At 30.0% G+C, this 11,735-nt stretch overlaps 2 protein-coding genes across 2 annotated transcripts; one reads left to right on the top strand and one right to left on the bottom strand.

Annotated features, from left to right (window-relative positions):
* Positions 1 to 1,948: 1,948 nt before the first annotated feature.
* On the bottom strand, positions 1,949 to 5,011 carry APP-BP1 (Nedd8-activating enzyme E1 regulatory subunit APP-BP1). Its single transcript, XM_035356796.2, has one exon. The coding sequence runs from the start codon at positions 4,996 to 4,998 to the stop codon at positions 3,376 to 3,378; it is 1,623 nt and encodes a 540-aa protein (XP_035212687.1). The 5' UTR covers positions 4,999 to 5,011; the 3' UTR covers positions 1,949 to 3,375.
* Positions 5,012 to 5,272: 261 nt separating this feature from the next.
* Positions 5,273 to 11,289, top strand: LOC118186669 (acyltransferase PGAP2-like). The gene has a single exon (XM_085816549.1). It carries the CDS (start codon positions 5,467 to 5,469, stop codon positions 6,289 to 6,291), a length of 825 nt encoding a protein of 274 aa, XP_085672675.1. The 5' UTR covers positions 5,273 to 5,466; the 3' UTR covers positions 6,292 to 11,289.
* The last annotated feature ends 446 nt before the right edge of the window (positions 11,290 to 11,735 follow it).

Here is an 11,735-nt window from a genome sequence, read left to right as displayed (position 1 = left end):
ATGCCATTTTTGTGGAATTCTGGGATGTTTTTTTAAGTAAAAATAAGTCGACGTGTACATGGTTTAGTGAAATTTTAATTAAATGATAGTTATTTTGTGAATTTTATGTTTGTAGGAATTTTGTATACGTTTCAGTTGAAGTAAACGTGTATGGAAATAATTTAAATATTTGACACTAAGTATTTGTAACTATTTTTAATGTTTGCGTATAAATTCGTTAGTGACATTTATAATAGATAATTTAGAGGTAAAAGCTTTTGGATATTTTATTTATTTTATATGTGGAAATGTTCATCCTTGGAAAGGGTATGTACTTTTTCGCGATCAGGTAATTTCATATATGTGCTTTTTATCAGTTTAAAGATTCAGAAAATTTTCCTGCAAATTTTTGTAATTTATGAGAAAATAGCAGTGTAGATGGATAAAGTTAAGAGTGTGTGCAATGCCATTTTTGTGCAATTCTGAGATGTTTTTTTAAGTAAAAATAAGTCGACGTGTAAATGGTTTATGTGTATGTGCTAGTCTGAAAAACGCGCAAGGAGTTTGCGATTCTGCACTTTTTCCCAATTTTGCAGTTAATATTTGTCATGATTAAGCAGTTTTGTTACATAAAATTTCTAGCATCAGTGTAATTCGGCTAGTAGATTGGTGCAAAAAGTGTTGATTAAATAAAAAGAAAAGAAACATGTCTTTGCTTTGTGAAGACAAAATGGCGGCGAAAAAAAAATAGAGGGTTGCTGTAGCAGAGTTGGTCGCCAAAAAATCGCCAAGTTACCATAATCCAAAGATCAACCAGAGAAAGTATGTTTCGATGTCCATCAAACAAAAAGTGGAATTGCTGCAAAAAATGGATAAAGGCATATCCTTTGTTTCTCTAAACATTCTGAAATATGTTTATCAATTTCACGCTGCTCTGCGGGGGGTTGGGGGTGCGTCGCAGCACGCAATGAATTCAAAGTTGATCTGTAAGCAGTATCCTTATCTTCAGGGCATATGTTTTTATTTCATTTGGCTTATAATTCCTTACTTAGTGTAGTATTTCATCTCGATGCACTCCGTCTTTGATATGATTTAAATCAAATTCCTCGTCATTATAATTTGCTTCCGATAGTGAAGAAAGTGACACAGAAGTTATTGAAAACGAAAAAATTTCGATTGACAAATTAGTTGGTATTCTCGACACAGCAATTATAGGACTTGAACAGCGGAACTTTGTAACTGAACAGGAAATTATGTCTGTTTATAGAATTAAGGAGAAAGTATTATCACATAAAACGAAGCAACTCAAACAACTTACATTGAAAGAAATGTTTAATAAAGTAAACAAATAAATATTAAGCTTTTTTTTTTTTTTTTTGTAAATTTTGATACCCTTTAGATCATAATTGTTCTTTATTTCATAAATTACGGTTTCATATTTTTAATTTTATAATTTCTACATGCCATCTTACCAGATTTAAACTGATGATCTATAATCCGGAATCACCGAAGTCCCGACAAGTCCGGATTAAAGACTTTTGACTGCATATACTTTGAAAAACATTTCACATCTCTCTTGAATTTATTTCAGAAGCTAAACTATATCATTATGAAAATAATAAATAGTCATATTTTCTTACAATTTTTTATTTTTAATTGCAATTTACAAACATGCATACAAAATGTTTCATTTCTTTAAATATTTGATTTCAGTAATTATGTAATTTTTTACTTCTACTGCAGTTTAATATTCTGTTTCAGTGACAACGACTTAGTTTTTTTTAATGTTTCAAATATAGCATTAACAGATTACTCTGAATTTAAGCTATCTGCTTAGCTTGTCGTAAAATAAAACAGAAAATTATAAATAGATATATATTTTGAGTGAAATTTCAAATAAAATTATTATTTTATTTGAAATTTATTATTTGAGGTATTTATTAAAATGACATTTTTGATAATCATACACTTCATACAAACGAAATTTTTATTTGGAATGGTATACAAATAAGTACAGTATTTTACACAACACTACCAGTTTTACTAATACTACAAAAAAACTGAATAAATTAATATTTTATCTTTATGTATTTTAAATACATAGAACCCTTTCCACAATCAGCCACTCTTCCAGATAATTTAGATTGTCTGTGGAAATGGTCATATTCATAAAGTTAAATACAATTATATATCGGTAAGTTATGTTAAGTAGCATTTACTTTCATACCATATCTGATTAATTACTGAATATTTTGCATGCACAATGAAATTAATTTTGATGAATTCAATATATAATTAAAAATGGTACTTCCTAATTATCTGTATACCCACCAAAAAGTTTTGATGATAACAACGCACCATACCTCAAAGAAGTATTTATATAGCAACCAAGGCATTTGTGTAGCATACATGTATTCAAGCAAAGTGGATCTGCACTTTTAAAATTGAATGGTCATTTTTCTGATTTTGCATGGAATGCATTTGTTTGTTGTAATGAAGACTATGGAGATTGCTAGCAGATGAAAAAGCACTACTTCCCCCCTTTCAGAATATGAGGTATTGTTTAACAACTGAGAAAGCAAATTTCTATAAAAATGTAATTCTTAAACAACCGAATTTTATGGAAATAAAATGTAAACAATTGTAGTATGGTTCAGAAACTGCTTTAAAGATAACCATATCTGGTTTATAATAGCTTTTCATTTTATTTATCATTGGACGAAGGATCATCATTGAACTGGGATTATCTCCAAACACAACTATCAATTGGTATGATTACCTTCAATAAGTATGCAAGTCTCTTACGAATAAAGCAGAATATAAAAGAATAGATGGCATTGAATGCATTGTTGAAGCATTAAACGAAAAATACTCAAATAACTGTTTCTTTCCAAAGTCTGCCAACAAGACCATAACTTTTCAATGGATTCAATAATCAGGAAGTACTTAAAAGACATTTGGTAATTCTATTTGCATCTGGGATGACTTCTTTGAAAATCTAATCTGTTTTTAATAGGTCATTATATGGTATATATAGTACCAACTTCTTATAATACTATTACAAGGGAACCAAAACATCCAAATTGATAAACTGTATTTATATATTTCTACATGCATGCTCAAAATTAAGAGAAAGACTTACCATCATTTTTATAGGTCTTAGTATTTTACTTTCACTATAATTTACCTAATAATTTTCTTTAAAAAGATTTTAACATAAACTTACACATAGCTAATCAACACAAACTTCGCAAAACAACGTAAAAACTGCAAGACAGTCTCATCAAAATAGGAATATTTCCCATATTATGTTAGGAATCGAAAAGAACAAATATTGATAAATTTTTAGAAACTCTTTTATGTTTATAATAAAACATATATATATAAAATGATTATTTATAGGTAAAAAACTGAAGTTGTCTGATTAAGTGCATAATATATTACAGTATTGTTAAATGGCACATATTGTCCAGTTATCAACTTAATAACTTCTTGAGCAGCACACCCACCCACAAAAGCTGCCACAGAGTGCAGCTCTGCAGCCCCAAAACGGCACATTTCATGAATATAATCATCTTTCATGACGGGAGAACAGCCCCATTCTTGCATTAAAGAGGAAACGCAATTCTTCAATTTTATGATGTCAGATTCGACATCATCGTTGTTGCGACCTGGATAACGACAATATTCAGAATTAAACCTATCTACTGCTCTGAGCAATACATAAAATATTATATCACTATCTTCATGCTCTAAGTTACCAACCATATTCTGCACTTCCGATTTAGTGGCATCATACTCTTCTTTCAGAGATCTTCCACGTAAAACACGCAAGCAATGTGCATTTTTACAAAAAATTTTAACATCATGTTTAGAAATAAAATTAGATGCCTTTCCTAGTTTGCATAATATTTCTTGAACCCTTACGTACATGTTGTGAGCATCTTCTTCTGCTTTTGTTTTATAAATATTTTGCAATTTGATATAACTTTGAGTATTAGAAGTCATGTCAGGAATTACTCCTCTAACTGGTAAACAACCATTGCCTTCATTTTCGACAAACTCTTTTAAGGCTTTGACTAATATCCAAAATGATTTGCTTTCACTACTTAAATCCTCGCACATTGGATCATTCAAGATTTCTTGTATTTCCCCAGGAATAGTAGTTTTGGTAACAGATCTATTCACTGCCCGACATGCCTCCTCAAAATTTTCTTCTTCATCTTTCTTTCTCATACTTTTTTGAATTTCAGCTTTGAAAAGATTTTTCTCTTTCATATTTTTTGGTATCTCACCATTATTTCTATTTTTCCAAATGTCCAAAAATTTCAAAAGAATAATTACAAAAGGCACATGAGCATGTTCTTGATCAGTTAGCTTGTCTAAGTCAATAGTTTCTGCATATTCCTTTAAAGCAGGAAAAGGTGCATCAAGCCTTAGATCATGAAATTCATTTTCTGGTCGTGTTTCTATTATAGTACGGTCTCTTACTTGCAATCGCAAATAGCCTATCAGTCCATAAGCTCGGCAAATTAACAAAGGCACATTTTGATCCCACAGTTTTTGGGCTAAATTTAGGAGTAAACATTCTTCTACGTCTGTTACTATCACTACAGAAAATTTACAAAAGAAATTAGGTTCTGCTTGTAATATAAATTCCACACTTTCATCCACAAATTCACCTCTTACATCAGGATTAAGCTCCAGTAAATGTTCAGTAGCTGTTTTTGCTCGAGACTTACCAATACTTTCTTTATCAAGGAAAAAATTATTGCCTGCATCTTCTCCAGTAATTAATTTGCTGTCAAGTATTGTGAAAGCGCCAATGCCTGGTAGAACAAGGCTTTTGAGAATTTCAGTACCGGTGGCTGTTGCATTTATTATGCAAACATGAGCAGATTCTAATGCATTTTGTCCGTGATCATCCCATAACCTCAGCTGACGATCATATTTAATTCTTTTCGCAGATTCTGTAATACCAGAATCACCGGTAAAAGCCATTGTAAATTGTCGCTTCATCAAATCGAGTTGCTTATATCCTGCTCAAGAGATAAAGTAATAAAAGTGCGTCTTCGTGCCGAGTAAGAAATTAAGTCAGAAAATGTTCTAAAATGTTTAATTAATTTCTATTTTTTATGTACTGAAGGAAATAACTTGTGTGCAACTTGATTACATGTTGAATTAAATGTAAATTTCGTCAACTAAATTACAATTTTTGAAGGTAATAATATTTTCAAAATATAACCAAGATACATCTCAACTCATTTCATAAGATTTGTTTACAAATTTTTATTTCTTCATCCGATAGGATGTGTATGATTCAATATGGTGTGATACCGTTTTCTCCAAGTATTTTACAGAAGTCTTACCGTCGAAACATAAATTTGCTAAGATGTGGTAACGTGTTTATTGCATTTATTAATTATATAGAACTGTGAGGGCTGCGATTTTTCTCTCCTGATCCGGATGTGGATATATTTGTGATAAATGTATCAATTTGCTCCTAGAAGTAAACTGAATTTCACTATGGTTTCTCATTTACAGTTTAGATTTCCAACATTAGCAGTCTATACTGTATCGCTTCCTCTCACGTCATTTTTGTTCTGTGTGCTATGGTCACTCTTGTTTAATTTTGAAAGTGCAACATTCACGCATTGTCGAGTGGCGAATTATTTACCATCTATCAGTGCTGCTATTGGTAGTTTCACACCTCAGAGATATATCTGGCAAATATGTATTGCAATTCATTCTGCACCAAGATTCCTGGTAGTTGCAATGTACTATTCGTATCTTTGTGATATCCTCTTTAATGAACCAATATGGCAATGGCTTGCTTCTGTTATATTCTTGCTACAAATTACTGAAGTTGGTAGTTTATTAGGACTGACGTTTGTGTCTTCTTCTGAAAATTTTCATATTCATGAACTGTGCTTCATAACATTTATGGGTTCAGCATTATCGAATATGTTGTTATTGTACCTTGCCATAAGACAAGGTAGTAAACATAAACTGACAGTTATAGAAAAGTTATCACTAAGATACAAGTTAATATTTGGTGTGACAAATATAACTTCATTTTTTCTAGCAGTGTATTTCTATTTTCGTCATAACTGGTATTGTGAACCAGTTGTTTACACATTCTTTGCTTTCTTTGAGTACATTGTTGTTATAACAAATATGGGTTATCACATGACTGCATACTGGGATTTTTCAGATCACATTATAACAGTTAGCTCTTGTTGTAGTGTGTCTGTCACACCTAAATCGCATGCAAAATTTGCTATGAATGATTTTGAAATAAAAATAGCATAAGATTTTCAAAATTTTAAAAGAGAAAGTATTATTTGAATGTTGTAGATGTTAACTGGAAGTTCATTTTATATAAAAATAGGCTAATTTTTACTGATGTATTGACTTGTTATTATAACAGCTTGAATGATGGTCACTTCTAGAAAGAATCACTGTTGCTTAAACTCTGGAAAAAAAAAAAAAGTATTTGTTAAATTGGCCACTGTACTTAGATGCCAAAATTGACAAATTCACTCACACTGTCTAAGCATGCAGATTTCGAATGTTATCGGCAGAGGTTGATACAGTGGCTGCTTTAACGGGATTGTACCAAAAACTTGTTAAATGTAGTTATACAATATTAAATGTTGCTTGCTTAAGGCAACCACCTCTTTGAAAGATGGAAATTTCTTGAACCAGGAGCCATCATCTTGAGGAGACTTCACAGTGCTTGGATTATAACTGTTGTGCTGAAATTTTATTGGTACTTGTGGATCTTTGGAACAACCTGCATGACCAAAAGGGCACCAAACTAAGCACATAAATCTGCAATTGTCTCGAGAATACCTTAAAAACAATTTCCTTGGGCCTTTTGTGCTTGCTACATTTTGCAAAAATCTTTTTTCATCTCTTTTAGGGAAATAAGTCTTCTGTTTTGTGGCATATGCCACTCAAATGTTACTGTTTCTGGAACTACTCTGATATGCGCCCTCAAGTCGCCAAATTTCTCGCCAAATACTTTTGGCGAGAAACTTCACGCTGCCATATTACTATCTAAATTTTTTGTCTACATTTTGAACTTTTAGCCTAAAATGTCTGCAAAAACTACGTTTTGAACACACAATTTAGCTAAAAATCCGAAACAAAAACAAAAAATTTAGATAGCAAAAACGTAAAGTTTCTAACCAAAAATATATGATTTTATATATTTATGATATGAATTTATGATATTTATGAGGGAGGTTAAAGTGATTCCAGACAGTAGTTGTATTATTACAAATATTTAATTGTTTGATACTATTTGATTGATGCTTTTTCTTCTGTATTATATAAGCTAATTATATTATAAGCAAATTTTTGATCCGTGCAACCAGTTTCTGTCATGGATGTTGTTCTTTATTAGACATTAGTGCTTCATGTTAGTTTGTTTTCAGATCTTGTTTTGTGGTCATTCTCAGAAAGTTAGTATGTGGGAAAAATTTCCCACATACTAACTAACAAGAATCCAAAAAAACATCTACGAATTGCACAATGTAGGCAACGAACGAATCTACAAACTACGCACACCTCTCTTTAATAAATTAACATAACAACAATAAATTTCAAAGAATACCATGTACACAGCATCCTGCTTAAACTTAAAAAAAATTCTACGAATTGCACAATTTAGGCAAGGAAGGAATCTACGATCTACGCACTCCTCGCTTTAATAAAATAACATAACAACAATAAATTTCAAATAATACTATGTACACAGAGTTCTGTTTCAACTTTAAAAAACATCTACGAATTCTACAGTCTAGACACTAAACAACAAAATAAACTAAAATAAATTTCAAACAATTTAAAAAAACAACAATAACGACAGTAATTCATACTAAAGAACCAATGAACATAACATTCTACAAAATAAGAACAAGGATAAACTAAAATGCACTTACCATGAATTAATGCGTTTTCGAATAGCAGAAATATAAATTTCATACCGCCTTTAACATGCCGCCACGTAATCACTATTGTATTTACATGACAGCCAGACACACTATCCATAAAATTTATACTATGGTTCACAAATAAATAAAATCACAAATCCCTACTTCTATCATGCACTGCCATTAAAAATAATCTCCCAGACCCTCTTTCCACACTTCTAAATACCCACTACCCCTCAACAGGATAGCCACAATCGTATTTCCTTTTGCCGAACTTCAATTCAACAACTACCATTTTATCTTTCCCTCCCATCTTCTCAGACACAGAGGCGAACCAACGAGCTCCAGCGAAAGATTTTTCAATGTCAACAGGGTTGCCATAGAACACACAATCGCGCCAAAAACCAGTGCAGAACACATATCGCCACATTTGGTGAAATTAGGGCGCATATTAGAGTTGTACCCTGTTTCTTTCCTGTTTTTAAGATACTTCCGGCATTGTTTTTAGTACAAAGAGACTGTCATTGTGTTTAATAATTTTATCAGGCACACGCTATTCACACTCATATTTAGGAAGTTTGACCAAATGTTTTGAACAAACCTCCCTCATAAAGTGATTCCAGACAGTAGTTGTATTATTACAAATATTTAATTGTTTGATACTATTTGATTGATGCTTTTTCTTCTGTATTATATAAGCTAATTATATTATAAGCAAATTTTTGATCCGTGCAACCAGTTTCTGTCATGGATGTTGTTCTTTATTAGACATTAGTGCTTCATGTTAGTTTGTTTTCAGATCTTGTTTTGTGGTCATTCTCAGAAAGTTAGTATGTGGGAAAAATTTTTGGTAAAAGTTTACAGTTGGGTGCACCTTGTTTCTTGGCAATTCTTTTTTGACGCCAAGATCGGTGCCAGGAAGGCACAATTTCAAGATGGCCACTACACAAAACCAAAATAAGAAGTCAAAGAACTACACAAACTCTGTGTCCATGTACACATTGATCTGTTTTCACTTAAAAGAAATCCTAGAATTGCACAAACTAGGCATTGCGCACTGCCTTAAATTTGTCCATGTACACATCAATCTATTTTCATTTAAATAAAATCAGGAAGCTAAAACAAAGTTGAAACTATCATGGTAACCAGAAGTGAGGTTTCATCGGCAAAATTTTTTAAAAATTGTCGCTAATCGAAGGGACACCCAATTCTACACTAGAGCCAAATTTTTTCTTGCAAAACAAGAAAAGCGTCTTTTTCAATGTATAGCAAATTGAATAAAGCTAGCATGTCTACAAATGAAGTATCATTGTAATGAAAAACTGAACATGAGAACCCAACACATAAAAGAGAGGGTATGAAATGCTGAAAAAAATGAAGGATTGTCATACTGAAGGCCATTAAGTTTATGCATTTGCCTCAAATATCCACAAGTACTTTTTCCTTTAAAACGAATGTGTGATATATTTCTAAAAAAACAAGATATTTCTTAAAAATGTGTTGTAGTGTAAATATTAATGTTGTATATTCTGAGTGCATTTTGTGATCATTTTAGGCAAATAAATGCCTAATTTTGTCATTAATTTTAAATCTAATTGTGGCAAACATATTTAAAGAGTAATACAATACCTTCTGTAAGTCTATATTTTGTAAAATCTAAAGTAATTTTAATGTCATTTAAAATTAACTGTGATCTGTCTGTTGTTGCTAATAGATTTACTATTAGTATTTAAGAAATACTGTTGCACTAAGAAGTTCTTGAATTTTGTATAAGTGGAATTACATTATTTATTATTTAGTTTGCTTTTAAAAGTAGGTAGTATTCAACTGTAATAACATTAAAATTTAAACTAAAGGAATTTTTTAATTTATATAATTAAATTATGAAACATTTTCAGTTATTACTGAATATAAACTGTAGTTTTTTTAAATATATTTAATTTCATAAATTGATATTGTAGCCGTAATGTTTAATATTATATAAGTCATGATGAGTATAAAATATTTGCATAATGAAATCTTAGTGAACAATTTGCTTAGTATGGTTTAATGCCAGGTGTAGAATTCTCCAGTATTTTATATAAAGAGAAAATATTTTACTTGTAAGATCGTGTATTTACAAGTTTGAAAATGTTTAAAAAATTTGGAGTAATACTGCATTGATCTTATTTTTTTAAATGGGATATGCAGTAGATATATTTTTACAGCGTAAAATCTGCATTTGCATGGCATTTCATATTTTAATTAATGGCTTATGACATTATAAGGATTATCTAAAAAAATCCGGCCATTTTTTAACTTTTGCTATACTCTGTAAAATAACGCGTAATATTGTAGTTTTCTCTTTGAATATTTGTTTCTTCGTTATATTTTTTAAATTATTTAGAACTCTGGATATAAATTTTCTAACTGAATAATATTTTGTTGTAAAATTGAAATTCAAAGCAGTATTGCATCACTGATTTTTTTTTTTTTTTTAAATGTTTTTAAAATTTTTTTTTTTTTTTTTTTTTTTTTTTTTAAGTAAATTTAAAAGGATTAAAATTAAAGATCTCATATGTGTGATTCTAGTCATTTATTTCACATTTTCTCTTTTTGTAAAATGAAGGTCTATGTGTTTAATGTTAGGTTTTGTTTTTACCTATATAAATCATATCATAATAATAAATGATTGTTTGATTAATTTTTAACTTAATGTTACTGACTTAATCAAAGTGTTTATCATCTTGTGCATTTTTAAATTAAGAATATTTATTTAATGAAAAACGTGGTATTATGAAAAGTGCATTGTATGTTACATGTATATATCTGCATATTCATTCATTCATTCATAATATGATCTATTTAATCTAATACTTTCATCCAAAAGATTCTCAATTTAAGTACCATATGCAGTAAAACAAAAATTTAATCATGCTTGCTTTTCAGAGAATGACTTTTTGCTTAACCCTTTAACTGTCAAGTTATTTTGATGATTTGTGTACACAAATTGTCAAATTTTTTTATTGGAAAAACCAAATGTAGCCGAAATAGACATCTCCCGATATATATTTGGGTATGACAATACGATGCACTCAAAAAAAAAATTACCCCGAGAAATACTCGGCGTGACATTTTCGAACACCAGTGCTGTGCCCAAGATAATCTCGGGCATAAAAGGTTAATCATGTTGCTTTATTTTATAATTGTTGTTTTTCTTGTCTGAAAAACCCTAGAATTTATTTGCTATTACATTATAATAATTTTGGTAGTTTTATGTACTTGAATTATTTTTGCATCTTTTATATTTCTGTGATTTTGCAAAAAAATAACTTTTTCATTAAATTGCTGCATTTCTAATCATTATTTATAAAAGTGTTAGCTAGATGGATTCCTTTTTAGTCTTTGTTTTCAAATAATTATAACATAACCAAAATACTGGAAAAGTTCAAATAACGCAACAGAAAATAGGACCTATCAATTTCGATTTGAAGATATAAATGAAATTTACTGCATTACATTTGAAAAATGTTTTGTGCTGCAATTTGAGTGATGTAGAGTAGGATTTGAAATTCTGGACAACAACTGCAAATAATCAAACCCTAAAAAAAAAAAAACTTACTTAAAAAAAAACTACTAAATATCAGGTTAATTATTTGCTAGAAAATATTGTACATCACAGTGAAAATTTTGTTTATTTATGTAAGCATTCAACTAAGAGTAAGTTTTATTGCTAAAACAAATATTTTTTCCCTCAGATTTTTATATTTTCAATCATTTTGATCATTGAAGTTTGAAAAATCAAAATACCTGTTAATACCATTGGTACTAACTGAC

Source organism: Stegodyphus dumicola, chromosome 5 (genome assembly GCF_044657685.1).
Source record: "Stegodyphus dumicola isolate Sdum_Otavi_A_Nest chromosome 5, ASM4465768v1".
Classification (NCBI taxonomy): Eukaryota; Metazoa; Arthropoda; class Arachnida; order Araneae; family Eresidae; genus Stegodyphus; species Stegodyphus dumicola.
Note: the sequence above shows the minus strand (reverse complement) of the source record. Positions and strands in the feature narration are given on the sequence as shown.

What these genes read in the sequence shown, in the direction of transcription:
- APP-BP1 (XM_035356796.2), bottom strand. Translation starts at nt 4,998, where the DNA reads ATGAAGCGACAATTTACAATGGCTTTTACCGGTGATTCTGGTATTACA.
- LOC118186669 (XM_085816549.1), top strand. Translation starts at nt 5,467, where the DNA reads ATGTATCAATTTGCTCCTAGAAGTAAACTGAATTTCACTATGGTTTCT.